Raw genomic sequence first — 18,060 nt, forward strand, 5'->3', positions numbered from 1 at the left:
ACACTTTGAGAATAGATAATATGCAATCACTAAGTGTTTCCAAATTCAGTTTTCTCATATTTAGAACATTTAAGACACCTGGATCACATTAGAATCAACTGTGTGAAATAAAGCCATGAAAAAAAATTTTTTTAATTTTTTTTAAAGATTTAATTAATTAATTAATTAATTTGACAGAGGGAGACTCAGTGAGAGAGGGAACACAAGCAGAGGGAGAGGGAGAAGCAGGCTTCCCACCAAGCAGGGAGCCCAATGTGAGGCTCAATCCCAGGACCGTGGGATCATGACCAAGCCAGAGGCAGATGCTCAACTACTGAGCCACCCAGACACCCCAAGCCATGAAAATTTTTATGTTATTATATTTCTACTTTTTTCTTTTTATGTCATTACATTTCTATGGTTTAAATTGCAACATATGTAAGAGAAGTATAATGCTTAGGTTAAGAGGATGGATCTAGATTTGGACACCCTTTAAAAGTACAAATCTCAACTCTGTCACCTACTCCCTGACAAAAACTGGGCAAGTCATTTTACTTATGCTTCCATTTTCTCAGCCATGAAATAGAGATAATAGCAAGTGTCTCCAAGAATTGTCATATTCAAGTAAAGTGCTTGGAATAGTAGCTGGCGTATGATAAGCACGCAGTAAATTTTAACTAAATATCACCACCACCACACATCATCATTAATCACTCTCATCATCGTCAAAAGGCTAATGCCAGTCTGAGACCTGGATAGTACTGCCATTAACATAAAATACACGCTTTTTTATTTAAACCATAACATTCAACTAAACATTCATTTAACTAAACCATAACATTTAACTAAACATAAACATTCAAACATTTCATTGTTTCATTTCATTTCATTACCAAAATACCCTGAGAGAAAGACAAAAGCAGATAGGAAGGAGTTATTTCTAAGCAAATTAGAAAGCACAGTCAATACATGACTGGCAAAGAAATGTTCATGAAAATCAGCCTTTACCAGAAATAAAAATTAGCTTATATGAGTTACACGATTTTGGTGCTGAGTAAATTAGGATACATTAGAAAAGTCTAGATTTTTCAACAGATTGCAACAAATAAATTTCGTGACTGTACAGCACAAATCCGTGCTAAATTAAAAGTTATCAAGTTATCAATTATTACTTGAAAAACTACATGAAATCCCACCAATCGCCAATTCGTAGATTCCAATATATGTCACATTTTTTTTTTCTAAAGATTTTATTTATTTATTTGACAGACAGAGATCACAAGCAGGCAGAGAGGCAGGCAGAGAGAAGAAGGGAAACAGACTCCCTGCTGAGCAGAGAGCCTGATTCAGGGCTTGATCCCATGACCCTGGGATCATGACCTTAGCTGAAGGCAGAGGCTTTAACCCACTGAGCCACCCAGACGCCCCATATGTCACATTTTTACTTTTAAATTTATTAAACAAAAAATTTAACTCCACATTCTGAAAAATATAGAGAATTAAAACTAACTTCTGGTTTTAAACATGAATTTCTTTTCTATCCTTCATTTTAATTCTTCTATTTGCACAGATATCTGAGCCAAAAGATTAAGTCATTGTTTTTTATTTCCACCAAGACTTTTAAAAAAACCCTCAAAACCTGGTAACAGCTTCACAAACACACACATAATATAGGTAATGAATCAAGACTATTCTGGAGATATTACAATGTTGTTTAAATGCTAAGAATATATTTTTACTGGTATCTTCTTTGTAAAATGTTTTTATTTCTTAAAATATTTTATTTACTTATTTATTAATTAAGTAAGCTCTATGCCCAATGTGGGGCTTGAACTCATGACCCTGAAATCAAGAGTCGCATGCTCCACTGACTAAGCCAGCCTAGCACCTCTGTAAAAATTTTTTAGACAAACACTATTTACTTTCATGTTAGAAAATGTAGCAAGAATCTGTAAGAAACAAAGTGAAAATTATTCTTAATCCTACAATTTTAAATATCTCTCTATAAATATATATGCATAGCAGTATTTTACACACACACACACACACACACACACACACACACACACACACACACAGAGTTTGTTTTTCATTCTATTCCTTTGGGGTAGCCAACACTAAATGTTTGGTGGATATAACATATATATACATGAAAATTGGTATAGAGAAGCTTTTCAATGAAATATTTTAGTTATGTAAGTTTTAAGGTTAAAATAAGTCAAAACGTGAAAAATTAGTTATGTTTCACTATAATAGTCTATTTAGCAGTTAATTAAGTGACATATAATTTAAAGCAAACTCACAGTAAAGCAGCTGCTCTTGAAATCCATATTTTGAAATGAGAGAATTTAATGCTGTAGGCCTTTATGGAAAGAAAGAAAAAGACCTTAGTCATTCTAGAGTTACACATATTTATGAATTATAAAAATAACTAGGATAACTAGTTTTTATGAAAAACACCAATTAATTAAAAAGAAAAATGAAGGCAAAAATAACACCAGATTTTACAACATTAATCAGAATTACACTACTGAAATTCCAGGGTAATTGATTTGTATTCACAATCCAGGATCAATTCACTTTCTCACCAAATTCCCACCTCAGATTTAGTGATATCTGATCAGCTTTTATTTTATGTTTTTCTTTATTCCAGTCTTTCTCTCTGGGAGGCTCTTTCTCCACCTAGGAATAGCCAGGTGAATGTTATCTGATTCTGTTTTTGAAGAAAAGTGTAATTATATATGTAGTGAAAGGAATCTGGAATGAAATTCTCCCAGATTATGTGGATGACTGGAAGGGAGCCACTTAAAATGCTCCTTTTTGTTTATCACTATTTTCTGTAATGACTGCTTTAAAAAAACAAAACAAAACAAAAAAACTCCAGCTTTAATGAGGCATAATTTACATACAATTCAAGCATCTTAATAAATGTATGAAGTTGAGGAATCATCACTATAGCTCTCAAGTCTAGAATATTTCCATCACCCAAATAATTCCTGCACAGATGTTTATAGTTAATTCTTGCTCTACCCCTAGTCCTAGAGAACCACTGATCTGCTTTCTGCCTCTACATACTTGCCCTTCTAGAAATTTCATAGAAATGGAATCAATATATGGTCTCTTATGTCTGGCTTTTTTCACTTAGCATCATTTTGAGGTTCATGCATGATGAAGCCTAAATCAGTATTCACTCCTTTTTATTGCTGAATAGCATTCCCTGTATGAAGATACCACATTTTGTTTATTCATCCATCAGACGATGGACATTTGGATTGTTTCCAGTTTGGGGCTATTATGAATAATGCTGCTACAAACATTGTTTTTTCGTGCCTTCGTGTGGACATATCTCTTCATTTTTGGGGGTAGATCCCTGCGAATGCTTTTCTTTTATAATAATTATCTTTTTTTTTTTTTAAAAGATTTTATTTATTTATTTGACAGAGATCACAAGTAGGCAGAGAGGCAGGCAGAGAGAGAGGAGGAAACAGACTCCCTGTTGAACAGAGAGCCCGATGTGGGGCTCGATCCCAGGACCCTGAGATCATGACCTGAGCTGAAGGCAGAGGCTTTAAATCACTGAGCCATGCAGGTGCCCTAATTACTTTTTTTTTTTTTTTAAATAAGGGAAATTATAAAGAAAACAACACAGACTTTCTTTTTATGACTATTTTTTTCCCCCTATTCATTTTAAGCCAGTTATGCTTGTTTTCTGGTTTAGGTTTATAGTCTATGTTTTTATTTTTATGCATATAACTAAGAGACTTTTAAGTTATTCCAAGTACTCAATTGATTACTGAAGATGTTATGAATTTTCTAACAAACTTGGGAGGGCAGAAACATTTGTCTGAATATGAATTGATATTTAAAACCCCTATGCTTGGGCATTTTGGCTAAATTATTATTTTTACCAAATTTTCATGCAGATTATTTATTTTTTACTAAGTTAATTTATCCTACTGTTTCAGCTAAATTATCTAGAGCCCCCAAACCAATCAGGTCTATTTAGGTGCTTGAAGTTTGCTCTCTGCTTATATTATAATTATTACAACCTTCTCATGTTTTGTGTTTTGTTTTCTGTTCCCTTCTAACTGAACACATCCCTACAAAAATGTGGAGGGCTCCTTGAAGGACTTTATCTTAAAATTTCTGCGTGTATAACTTATTGTGGATTTTCAGTAAACATGTAATTGAACTGCACAAAATTTCTAGCTTTTTTTGTACAATAAAACTTGGCTGTTGAATTTTTATTTCAATTTGGAATACAGTGTAGTTTAGTATACCTATATATGTCCCTGTTCTAAGTATTTCCTGTTCTTCTTTCTGGCTACCTATAACAACGATATAAACCCTTTTAAAACCAGAGATGAAGGTGATTTCTCTAAAGTTAGACCAGAAAAGTGGAGGGGGTTGGGGGCTCCTTATATTTAAGAGACAAATATGATGATATGGTACATTAAATGAAACTATCTGGAAGCCACACAGCCTAGAAAAATCTTTTGAGGCTCAGAATTTGTTTCGCCCTCATGCTTTAATAATACCTCTTCAAGGCTACTGTGAGTCAGAAAAAATATTATTTGCCAAACCTGATGGTAACTACGCTCACCACAATAATTAGTCAAAGAAAAAAAATCTGTCAATAGGAAATTATATTTTGAGCAAGTAATAAACACACACAGTACAAAAAAGGTACAAAACTGAATCCCCCTATATTCTCATCACTCAGCTACCCAGTACTCCAGAAACAACTACTGATACCAGTTTCTTGTGTCAGGAGGGCACAGGCTGTCGGAGCCTATGTGGACAAAGGAGGGTGTCCACACGGAATGACAGCTGTAGCAGCAATGGGGTATCAGTTACATAAAGGGGAATCACTCAAATAAGCAAATTTAGCTGACCCTTGAACAATGTGGATTTGAACTGCATGGGTCTACTTTATATGTAGATTTTTTTTTTTTTTTTAAGATTTATTTATTCATTTGAGAGAAAGACAGAAAGTAAGAGAGTACATGAGAGGGGCAGAGGGAAAGAAAGTCCAACCTGACTGAGCATGGAGCCTGGTGCCAGGCTCGATCTCATGACCCTGAGATCATGACCTGAGCAGAAACCAAGAGCCAGATGCTTAAAACCAACAGTGCTATTCAGGCGCCCCTATATGTAGATTTTTAAAATACACATATAGTACAGCACTGAAAATGTATTTTCTTTTTCTTATGACATTCTTGTTTTTTTTTTTTTGTAAGATTTTATTTATTTATTTGAGAGACAGAGTGAGTGAGCACGAGTGGGGGGGGATGGGCAGAGAGAAAGGGAGAAGCAGATTCCCTGCTGAGGAGGGAGCCCGATGACATGGGACTAGACCCCAAGACCCCAGGATCATGACCCAAGCAGATGTTTAACTGACTGAGCCACCCAGGTGCCCCATCTTTCTTATATTCTTATTATTTCCTTTTCTCTAGCTTACTTTATTATAAGAATAAGGTATATAATTCATATAATATACAAAAGATGCATTATTCAACTATTTGTCACTGGTAAGACTTCTGGTAAACAGGAGGCTGTTAGTAGTTAAGTTTTGGGGGAGTCAAAAGTTATTCCCAGATTTTCAACTGCAGTGTGGGGGTTGGTGACCCTAACCTCTGTGTTGTTCAAGGGCCAAGTGTATATTAAGGATAATGGGAAGTAGGTTTCTCAGGGCCAGAGAAGGGAGCTGCAAATATGGAAAAGGAGAAAACTAGGACAAAACTGGGTGCTTGGAAGGGAACTGGAAGTATCAGTGTGAACTCATGGTTTTCGATAAAAAATACAAAAATATAGGTAAATAGAGGGGTGTATACTAATGTGTCTGTGTATCCCCTAACTTTTCTGCTGAGGGGGCTTGGGAGAGGTGACAACCAAATAGCAATAACCAATTTAAGCGTCCAGATCTTGGTTTCTAAATAGTATACTCAACTAAGAAGAACCAGGCAGAGTTCCTTAAGGAAATGGCTGATTCTAGGTTTGGGGCAATAAAATTATGAGCTGAGCTTACAGCTTCTTGTTTTAACCAGAAAGAAGAGATGTGTTCCAAGAATGATGGGGTAATATTAAAAGGACACAGAAGTCAGCATGAAGGGTGGGCCAATAGCTAAATCAGAGCCAATTTAAAAGTATCTAAATAATGGTAATAGATTTTAATCCAATGGATAAAATAGGGAGCCATGAGTCCATACTGATTTAAACAAATGAATAAACTGAAAGTTTGATTAAAAAAAAAATAGCATAACTTATAAAATCTCAAACTGCCCTCCCCAAAATACTTAATTATAAAGGAAAAACAAGTAGCTTTATGGCAAGTGTAATAGATATCTCCTTACTAAGAAGTTATACTGCATACCATCAGTAACTAGAAAAATCTAAACTGTCTACTCCCTGCTAGGATTCAATAACAAGAACACAGAATTACTTTGGTTACATTCCTGTCAAAGATGCATAACCTGAATTAAGGAGTCAATCCCATTTACAATTGCACCCAAAACTATAAGATACCTAGGAATAAACCTAACTAAAGAGGCTAAGAATCTGTACTCAGAAAACTATAAAGTACTCATGAAAGAAATTGAGGAAGACACAAAGAAATGGAAAAATGTTCCATGCTCCTGGATTGGAAGAATAAATATTGTGAAAATGTCTATGCTACCTAAAGCAATCTACACATTTAATGCAATTCCTATCAAAATACCATCCATCTTTTTCAAAGAAATGGAGAAAATAATCCTAAAACTTATATGGAACCAGAAAAGACCTCGAATAGCCAAAGGAGTATTGAAAAAGAAAGCCAAAGTCGGTGGCATCACAATTCCGGACTTCAAGCTCTATTACAAAGCTGTCATCATCAAGACAGCATGGTACTGGCACAAAAACAGACACATAGATCAGTGGAACAGAATAGAGAGCCCAGAAATAGACCCTCAACTCTATGGTCAACTAATCTTTGACAAAGCAGGAAAGAATGTCCAATGAAAAAAAGACAGCCTCTTCAATAAATGGTGTTGGGAAAAGTGGACAGCCACATGCAGAAAAATGAAATTGGATCATTTCCTTACACCACACACGAAAATAGACTCAAAATGGATGAAGGATCTCAATGTGAGAAAGGAATCCATCAAAATCCTTGAGGAGAACACAGGCAGCAACCTCTTCGACCTTAGCCGCAGCAACATCTTCCTAGGAACATCGCCAAAGGCAAGGGAAGCAAGGGCAAAAATGAACTATTGGGATTTCATCAAGATCAAAAGCTTTTGCACAGCAAAGGAAACAGTTAACAAAACCAAAAGACAACTGACAGAATGGGAGAAGATATTTGCAAACGACATATCAGACAAAGGGCTAGTGTCCAAAATCTATAAAGAACTTAGCAAACCCAACACCCAAAGAACAAATAATCCAATCAAGAAATGGGCAGAGGACATGAACAGACATTTCTGCAAAGAAGACATCCAGATGGCGAACAGACACATGAAAAAGTGCTCCATATCACTCGGCATCAGGGAAATACAAATCAAAACCACAATGAGATATCACCTCACACCAGTCAGAATGGCTAAAATTAACAAGTCAGGAAATGACAGATGCTGGCGAGGATGCGGAGAAAGGGGAACCCTCCTACACTGTTGGTGGGAATGCAAGCTGGTGCAACCACTCTGGAATACAGCATGGAGGTTCCTCAAAATGTTGAAAATAGAACTACCCTATGACCCAGCAATTGCACTACTGGGTATTTACCCTAAAGATACAAACGTAGTGGTCCGAAGGGGCACGTGCACCCGAATGTTTATAGCAGCAATGTCTACAATAGCCAAACTATGGAAAGAACCTAGATGTCCATCAACAGACGAATGGATAAAGAAGAGGTGGTATATATACACAATGGAATACTATGCAGCCATCAAAAGAAATGAAATCTTGCCATTTGCGACGACGTGGATGGAACTAGAGGGTATCATGCTTAGCGAAATAAGTCAATCGGAGAAAGACAACTATCATATGATCTCCCTGATATGAGGGAGAGGAGATGCAACATGGGGGGTTAAGGGGGTAGGAGAAGAGTAAATGAAACAAGATGGGATTGGGAGGGAGACAAACCATAAGTGACTCTTAATCTCACAAAACAAACTGAGGGTTGATGGGGGGAGGGAGGTTGGGAGAGGGGGGTGGGGTTATGGACATTGGGGAGGTTATGTGCTATGGTGAGTGCTGGGAAGTGTGTAAACCTGGCGATTCACAGACCTGTACTCCTGGGGATAAAAATATATTATATGTTTATAAAGAATAAAAAATAAATTAATTAAAAAAAAAAGATGCATAACCTGAACATCAGCATGAAAAAAATAGCAGACAAGCAAAATTGAGCATTTTATAAAATAACTGGCCTATGGTATTAACAAAAGTGTCAAGGTTATGAAAGTAAAAAAAAGACCACGTTTAAGTGTTCCAGACTGAAGGTGCCTAAGGAGACATGACAATTAAATGCAATATATGATTCTGAACTGGGTCCTTTTACAGTAGAGGACATTATTGGAAAACTGGTAAAATGTGAATGAGCTCTGAGGACTAGACGGCAGGAATATATCAATGTCAATATTCTGATGTTTGTATTATAGTTATGTGGTTATATAGGACAATGCCCTTGTCTGTAGGACACAGACTAATATATCTGTGGTGATGGGATACTATGTTAGGAAGGAACTTCCTCTCAAATGGACAGAAAAAAAAAAGGTTCTCTTGCAATTTTCCTGTAATTGTGAGATGATTAAAAAAAAAAAAAAAAGGAAAAAAGAAAATGGTTGCACTAACTTGCAAACTTTCTTCTCTAACCTAGTCTTTTGTATCAGTGCCTTGCATATATTGGGTGCTCAATAAATGCTTTTGATTTGCTGAAGGACAAAAGAACAATGTCCCAGAAGGTAGTAAGAGTAGAGGAAGTGAGACTGGTTAGAAAGCTACTACAATAGTCCAGCTAAAATATGGACTGAAGTGGGAGGAATGGTCATGTCACATAAGTAAAGATTACATAAATCTTTAGAACACAGAATTCAAAAGCCTTTGTGTTCTGGAAAAGGGGGAAGTGAAACAAAGAATGGTGTAAAGGATGACTCCCAGGACTGTGGCAAAACCAACTGGATTAATAACATTTACTACTAAAATGGAAACAAAAGTGGAAGAATAAATTCAGGTGAGGTAGGGTGGGGCTCAGGGATAATGAGTTATTTTAAATATGTTTAAATATCCTGAATTAGAGGGACTTATAAAACATTTCAGTAGAGATCTGTGTGGGTAATATGAGTCTGAAATTTAAAAGGAAGGTAAAGTCACCTAGGAAGACAGTGCCACACTAAGAATAAAAGATGGCCTGAAACAAAACTTTAAAGGCTAGGAAAGGAGAAATACCCAGAAAAGGTGACTTATAAGGTACAACCAAAGGAGGTAAGAAGAAAGCAGTAAAATGTTATGTTAAAAACAAAAACAAAAACAAACAGGAGAGGAACATTTTAAGAAGACTTAACTGAAGTTAAATGCTGCTAAGTCAAGGAAAACAATGTCAGAATGTATCCATTAAAGTTCATGATATTGACGTCATTACTTTGTAACCTGGTAAAAGCCAGATGGGCGAGGTAAGAAGGCATCAACTCTTGACATGGTTTACTTTAAGGAAAGGGACAAACAAGGTGGCAGACAGAGTGGAATATGGGGTTGAGAGAGATTTGATTGTTTTATTTTTATTTTTATTTTTTTTAAAGATTTTATTTATTTATTTGACAGAGAGAGATCATAGGTAGACAGAGAGGCAGGCAGAGAGAGAGGGAAGCAGGCTCCCTGCTGAGCAGAGAGCCCGATGCGGAACTCGATCCCAGGACCCTGAGATCATGACCTGAGCCGAAGGCAGCGGCTTAACCCACTGAGCCACCCAGGCGCCCGATTTGATTGTTTTAAAATGGGAGAAATTTGGACCAAAAGCCACTGAGATAGTTAATGACACAAGAGAGAGGACATAATTGAGACTGTCCTCCATATTGGAGAGTCACTCAGGGTCCACATATTTCAGAAATTCTTTTTTATTTTTTTTTGAAGATTTTATTTATTTGAGAGAGAGCAAGAGCGAGAGAGAGGGCATGAGTGGGGTAAAGGGCAGAGGGAGAAGCAGACCCCTGCTGAGCAGGGAGCCCAAAGTGGGGCTTGATCCTGGGATTTGGGGATCATGATCTGAGCTGAAGGCAGACGCTTAACCAACTAAGCTGCCCAGGCACCCCCATTTTCAGAAATTCTTATTTTAGAAAAGTTCAAGTGATTTTGAAATGAACATTGTTATTCATTAGAACTGTAGGATGGCATTTCGTCTGAAATCATCTAGTCCCCTCTGAGGTTCAAAGGAGTTAGGTAACTGACTTATCTGCTGCAGCTCACATGGTTACTGTATGATAGAGCTAGGGCCTGAGGACTTCTGACTTTAAACGGCATGCTCCTTCCATGATCCCAGGATGACTTCATATACCCCTCTAGTTGTTCTGTAGACCCACATCTGGGGTTATGAGGTTGATTAACATGGGGAGTGGAAGGAGATGTGGGTTGGATAGAGTCTGGCTACATTCTAGGGCTCTGGAATCCCCACTCCCGTTTCACAGAAGGAACCAATCCTTCTGTATGTCTAAAAAATTAGGGTCCTGAATGAGATTTTTAATTAAAAAACAAAAAAAAAGAAAGAAAAGAGAAAAAGCTCATAGGGGAAAAAAAAAAAGCAAACCGTGGTCAAAGATACGTAAAAATATACCTATTTTAAAACAGGCTTAAAAAAAATGAAATAGGCTTACCGGGTAATGGCACTGAAAAGTCCACGGATGCGTGCTTTATGTCGAGCTACGAAAGCTTCAGTAAATATTACTCCTCTGTTATCAAGATCAATGTGTCCATTAATAATTCTACCTAGTCGCTGAGTTAGTGCCTGGGGGTAAAGATGCAAATTTTTATTAATTTGAAAGAACAAAATTATACATATATAATTGTATAGTCTTAATAAAGTCATGCGGCTAGTTGATGTTGTATTACCCATACGATTGAAAATTTCAACAAACACAAATTCAGAGGCTCTATAAGCTAAAATGAAGATTTAGGATCTAGGAAACTTTATGTCAGAGCAAAATCGAGAATTCAGTGAATCAAATAGCTAGTATCTTAAAAGGCTTTGCTACTTGCTAAGAAGGGCTATTTTTTTTTTAAGATATTTTTTATTTTTTTATTTTATTTTTTAAAGATTTTTATTTATTCATTTGATAGAGAGCACAAATAGGCAGAGAGGCAGGCAGAGAGAGAGGGGGAAGCAGGCTCCCTGCTGAGCAGAGAGCCCGATGTGGGGCTCCATCCCAGGACCCTGAGATCATGACCTGAGCTGAAGGCAAAGGCTTAACCCACTGAGCCACCCAGGCGCCCCTTTTTTAAAGATTTTTTAAAAATGTATTTATCAGAGAACAGAGAGCGAGCATGCGAGCGCACAAGCAGGCAGAGGCAGAGAGGGAGAAGCAGGCTCCCTGCCAAGCAAGGAGCCCATTGCAGAACTCGATCCCAGGACCCTGGGATCATGACCTGAGCTGACGGCAGCGGCTTAATCCACTGAGCCACCCAGGTGTCCCAAGAAGGGCTATTTCTAATGTAAAATAAAAGTGACTGCTTAAACAATTTTCTAGATATAGGCAGCCTGAAACATAAAGGCAGCCAACATATATACATGGGTCTTCAAGAAGACCCTATCTGGAGCTTTGAACACAGAGTAAAATAAATTTAATTCCAAGATTCTGAAACCTACGCAAACATTAAGACATAAAAAGTTCTCTTCTCTGATGCAAATATTAACAAGTTTATCTGTGCCCAGAGATCTATACTAGCAGATAACATGATTCCCTGGTAATCCCGAGAATATTTCTAGGACTAGGGCTGGGGTCAGGTACATCTGAAATAAGTCTGGACATATTTCACATCCCAAGATGAGTTAGCACTACTCAGGGGAGTAGCTGATACTTTTCTGATATAGAAAAATGCATTTCAACAATTTCTTAATGAGCTTTTAGAATACTGCCTGTGATAGTCAGAAAAACTAGAACTGAAAATATTAAGAACACATACACATTTCCAGAATGTGTCAACAGTGCAGTTTCCTAAGAAATCATTTGGGTCTGTTCTGATACTCCTAAAACGTGTTTTAAAAATAAATTTTTGACCTTCTGTTATTAAAATATATTTGCTCACTTAAAATAAAACTTAGGCTCTTGAAATGCTATATAAAATAGGTCTGTATTCAAATGGTATTTTAGATGCCATAATAGGAAATCATTCTTTCAAAAAATGGGTGAGTAAATCTGTTTGTATTATAAATTAGTCTCATGCAATTATGGTTTGTATAATTTTGTAAGCTGAATTTTCTTGAAGTGATATATACCTAAGAAGAGATTTGGCTTTTCTCTTATTTATTCCAGTAAATACAAAACAAAATCATCATTTATTGAGTACCTCCATTGTTCCAGACATCTCACTAGATACACCATGTGTATAACCTTACTAAGTCTATGAAAAAGCTAATTATTCTCATTTCAAAGATATGTAAATTGAAGCACCAAAGAGTTGAAATAATAAACACTAAATAACTAAACAGTGGCATAAACGAATTCAAATCAAAGCCTGTTTAACTCCAAAGCCCATGCACTTTCCATTGTACAAAATAAATGTCTGGGGGCGCCTGGGTGGCTCAGTGGGTTAAAGTTTCTGCCTTCGGCTCAGGTCATGGTCCCAGGGTCCTGGGATCGAGCCCCGTGTCGGGCTCTCTGCTCGGCGGGGAGCCTGCTTCCTCCTCTCTCTCTACCTGCCTCTCTCTCTGCCTACTTGAGATCTCTGTCTGTCAAATAAATAAATAAAATCTTAAAAAAATAAATAAATAAATAAAAAATAAATGTCTGTAATTCTAAAATACCAAACACTTTAAGAACAAAGAAATAATCATTTCTAAATGATCTCATCAGAGCCATAAATGTTCAGAAATATCCCCCAAATAAACTGCTACAACAGCAATAGTCAAATACTTGCAAAAAATCAAGTAAGGATACGAAAATCCAGTTTTTTTCTTCCAATTAAAATTCTTTATTTATCTGAAAAGATATTATATTATTAAGAAAAAATACCTGTGTCAGAAAGTTTCCAGGAAGATCATAGGTTTTACACAGCTCTGATATGGTGACCTGACCACTTTCTTGTAATTTATCATTTACCTCTTCTGCTAACCGATCCAAATAGTTCCTAATAGTTAAAAAAACAAAACAAAACAAAACAAAAAGTAATGATTTTCCTCTTTTATGTTTAATTTCTGTGCAATAAAATATGCCAACAAAATAGTGAATAGGGTATGTTTAGGTAAACTTGATTCGTGACTCATATTCTCAAGATTATTTTTTTCTTATCCATGTAAATATGTAAGGTCAATCAAATGATAAGTGCTGGGATTTTTTTTTTAACAATGTAAATACAATGTAAATTCCTTCAGTCATTTTTCATTAATATTTTTGGAAGAATGTTTTGCTTTCAGAGTTAAGATCGTATAGGAAAGATCATAAAAGTTATGTGTTGTGCTGCTTTAAGATAACAGGAAAAAAAATCCAACTTTTTATTATTTCCAAGTACTCCATACAATCAAGCATTTATTAAGTACAATGATCCTAATAATGAAAATCAGCACTATGAGAGTTCTAAACAAAATGCCAAACTGGTCACAACTGTTCTAAATTTAAACACTAAATTATTTTTAAATTTAAACACTAAACTGTTCTAACTGTAAACATGAAAAAAAATAAATACAAAAAAGTGCTCTTAAATACTGTACTTACTCATCTATCAGTTGTCCCAACACTAACTGAACATGTTTTTCTGATTTTACAATGTCACCAATTCTACTTTCAATATGAGTCAGATCCACATTAATTACCTGGAAAATAAATAAAATTCTGTTAGTGATAAGTTCATATTGTTTCTTGAGTTTATTACATATTAGAACTATAATATTACATATTAGAACTATAAATACAGTTACTATTAGAACTATCTTCTTAAAAACTTTCTCTTAGATGAATTTCAAATTAATTTGAAATATTGTGAAAAAGTCTCAGTCAAATAAAAAATTAGAAGCTTATTGCTTACTTTCATTTCTGAACAATACATTTTCACTTGCTAGTAAAGTCTGCATTAAGAAGCTATATTTTCATACAACAGGCACCACTTACACAAGATTTTCCAGCCTCTTGTATATAGTGTACCTTGCTAATGACATGCACACTTATATTTTCTAGAAATATCTTCTACTTTTAAAAATATTTTTCTACTCCTTTCATATACTAAAAGCATGTGAACATGAAAATTATTTTCCTCTCCAAATTGCATTAACTCTGTGACTACATAAAATGACAACTATGAGTTTATCTGGTAAAGAATAAGCAAGTAACTGAGAAAGAAGAATTTATTTTTTATTTATTTATTTTTCTAAAGACTTTATTTATTTATTTGACCGACAGAGATCACAAGTAGACAAGAGAGGCAGGCAAGGAGAGAGAGGAGGAAGCAGGCTCTTGGCAGAGCAGAGAGCCCGATGTGGGGCTCAATCCCAGGACCCTAGGATTATGACCTGAGCCGAAAGCAGAGGCTTTAACCCACTTAGCCACCCAGACGTCCCAGAAAGAAGAATTTATTAAATCATTTAATATATTAGAGCTTATTAAATTGATTAAATTTATTACTGAGGACTCTAAAACTATTTCTTCACAAACATTATACAAATACAATACCAGTATTAATGAATATTTAAGTCACACTATCAAAAACTTGAGAGAGGAAAAAATTTTATAAATTTAAAATTTACCTGTTGCAGATCAACAATGTTCACTCGACCTTTAAAGAAAAGACATCTATTAATGTCATATTTACATGTAAGTACACGCAAGCCAAAAACTGTAAATGTCGACAGATTTACATTATGGGCAGTCGAAGTCCTCCTTCTACAAAGGACATAAAGCCACAATAATTAATGTTTTCAAATACAAACCATTAGCTGAATAATTATTTATGGCTGAAGGCACAGGCAATAATTTATTTTTGAAGTTTTATCTGTCACATCAGGCCAGTAACAAACATCAACTGATACACAAGTTGGCCAGACCTACAGACTTAAGATTTACCTCCTATCACAATTTATCTCCTGTGACCAAAGGGATACAACTAAATTCAGAGGAACTTTTAAAAAATTTTTGGAATGAGTACATTTCCACCTATTGGCAAAAGAAAATCTGTTAAGTATTCCAAATTATAGCTAATATTTTATTAGTATTATGCTGGAAGATGAATCAGCACCAAGGGTATATCTGATAACATCTACTGAAGAGTTGTTTTCATAGTTGCTTCTATTTTAATCAAATAGTATTCAAATTAGCTCAGTAGTTTGTTCAGATTTTAAAAAGACAAAAACTTCATATGCTTGTAATAGCGTTTCCTACAATAGGTATAGCACCATACTGCTTGCTAATTTACAAATACATAAAGGTAAGTTTTTAAAGAGTGTGGTAGTATAGCCCCATGTTTCAACAATCTATAATCCTTTAAAATCTCTGTTCTCCTTTCATAATTACCACCTGATAATAGATAGCTAAGTAACCTCCCTTGAGTCACGCAATAAACTCATGAACTGTGAATAGAAACAGTTGATTAATTCACCTATAGGAAATATAACTCCTAAAAATAATATTATTATAATAATAATATAATTGGGTGGTCCTATACCCTCCAAATAATTTATTATCTATGTTTTAAGTTGTTTTTTCCCTTCCAAATAACCAGAGGAGAAAAATAAGGAATTACTTACCACCTCGGACATGTAGCTCGTCTCTCATTTCTTTACTAATTTGAGCTGGTGTAATATATTCCTTCCCATCAAGTGTGTGAACTACTTCTAGCTGTTTCTGAGCAATCAATTTATTCACAATCTCAATGCAGTTCCGCTCTGACAACCTGAGAGACACAAGAAGTTTTAAAATACACTCGATACATTTGTGCTTAACAATGCATGAAAACGGGCTTTTTAACCCACTGAGCCACCCAGGCGCCCCGAAAACGGGCTTTTTAAAAAAAAAGTTTGGATGAATAGTCACTAGGGTCTATATTACAAAATCTGTATCTCTTATTAGTAATAACCATACTGATTCAGTAAGTTAAAAACAACAACAACAACAACAATTCTTGGGAGCAAGCAGGTTTACATAAACTTAAATCATGTACCTAATTGGTACAAACCATTCTATCACAGAATTTCAAGTTTGCTCCCTCCTCTGGACCTGCTTCTACTCTTCAAATCTGAATAGAAAAGTGAGGACATATAATTTAGATAGGAAAAAATCCTGCTCTTTTAACTTCAATTTACAGTTTAAGGTCAATTAAAAAAAAAAAAAAAAAAACAGAATTTTCTTTTAAATTAACTGTGTGATTGTTTCTCTACTACTATTGGTCCGTAGGCAGGATATGGCCTAGGAAAACCATGATGGCAACTGTTATCCAAGCACTTAAGTATCTGCCCTAGTTTGCTCTCAGTGCTACAAAATACCGTATTAAAGGATTTAAGGTCTTCAAGCCCCAGAAGGCACAAAAACATCAAAGGTGAGAGACAGGCCACAGATAGATAGCATTCTGTTAACACTGTGTATGTGTTCTGTAACATAAAAAAAAAAGCAGAGTTAGGGTGCCCAGAACACATCTCCCCAAGGTTAGTGGGTTTGCAAGAAATGCCAGTGTCCAAGGAGTCCTTAAAAATGACAGATGGGACCATGGGTCTGGCCTAGCACAACTCTTCTGACGCACAAAAAGGCAAAATGTTTCAAAAGAGTCAACATAACATTCGCTAAGTACTGTATTTTGGCCTTAGCCTCTCCTCTCCGGCTTATTCTAGGTCAGGTAATGTACAATAGGCCATGATGCCATAGGGACTTGACGGGTAAATAAGGCTCAGAGGGACACTCTTAAAACAGCTTCAAGTCACCAGCCTCGGCCATCGAGAGGGCGGGGCGCGCCAGCTCCTGGCTTGGGCATGGCTGCGGGGTTCGGGGCGTAGAAGCTTTCGGGCTTCACCGCCGAGTATACTTGGAACTGCAATCCAGGCTATGCGAGATAGGAGAAGGCAGAAATGGTGACACAGGGTGGGAGGCTGCGGGGTCCAGAGCCAGGGATCCCCGGCCTCAGATCTCGCGTGGCTGCCAGGGGCTATTGTGGACTCCGCAACGGAGAGGGAGGGTCGGCACCTCTGTGTGGCCTCGGCGAACTGCGCCCGCTGGAAGTCAGCCGCCAACCGCCTAATCTCTTCCCAGGCGTCCGCCATCACAGGCCCACTCGCCGAGCCGCCGAAGAACTGCCGACACGTCAGCCTAAAGGCAGCGGGAGCCGAAGCGGAATAGGCCGCGCGGAGGGACAAGAGGCTCCTCCCCCGACGCAGATACCGAGCGCGCGCGGTCCGCGCAGGCAGGGGCGTGCCGGAAGAGCCGCGGCCCCGCCCACCTCGCATGGGCGGGGCGTTCTCCGTGTTGTGTAGCTACAGGTTTTAGCTTTTGGGAGACAGTACTGAAGGTAGGTACGCAAACTTTTTTTTTTTTTTTTTTGCACAAAGGTGACTAATTCGGGTACCATAAAGGCTGGGAATTGCTTTAATCTCATTCTGGATTTAGAATGTTACTTTTTCCTATTTCTCCTCTGGGGAAGGTTGGCTCCATCAAGCAATGAAGAAATAGAAACATACGATGATACGTATATACAGTTATGGATGAAATGAGAAGGCAAAGGACACGTTTATTTTGCTTTCCCCTGCATAGATACCAGTAAAAGTTATTTAATCTGGAGTAAATTTCTTGTCCCCTTTTACTTTTATACCAAAGTCTTCACTTTAAAAGAAAAAATTTGTCATTCCTTTTAACTGCATGCCCTATAGAGTTGGTGAAGGGGGATTGTTACAGTTTTTTTCCAATCTCAGTATCTTATTCGGGG

At 36.7% G+C, this 18,060-nt stretch overlaps 1 protein-coding gene across 1 annotated transcript in view; it reads right to left on the reverse strand.

Annotated features, from left to right (window-relative positions):
• Positions 1-17,423, reverse strand: part of LOC111158326 (UFM1 specific ligase 1) — a 34,206-nt gene extending 16,783 nt beyond the window's left edge. The window contains exons 1-7 of the mRNA XM_022520302.1: positions 17,325-17,423; positions 15,899-16,044; positions 14,903-14,931; positions 13,878-13,975; positions 13,179-13,293; positions 10,824-10,954; positions 2,283-2,341 (exon numbers count right to left, since the gene is read on the reverse strand). Of these exons, the coding sequence (XP_022376010.1) occupies positions 2,283-2,341; positions 10,824-10,954; positions 13,179-13,293; positions 13,878-13,975; positions 14,903-14,931; positions 15,899-16,044; positions 17,325-17,401 (655 nt within the window). The 5' untranslated portion in view covers positions 17,402-17,423. The remainder of the gene's footprint in view (positions 1-2,282; positions 2,342-10,823; positions 10,955-13,178; positions 13,294-13,877; positions 13,976-14,902; positions 14,932-15,898; positions 16,045-17,324) is intronic.
• Between the last annotated feature and the right edge of the window lie 637 nt (positions 17,424-18,060).

The sequence above is a fragment of the Enhydra lutris genome, unplaced genomic scaffold (assembly GCF_002288905.1).
Source record: "Enhydra lutris kenyoni isolate GAN:26980312 unplaced genomic scaffold, ASM228890v2 scaffoldscaffold58, whole genome shotgun sequence".
Lineage (NCBI taxonomy): Eukaryota > Metazoa > Chordata > Mammalia > Carnivora > Mustelidae > Enhydra > Enhydra lutris.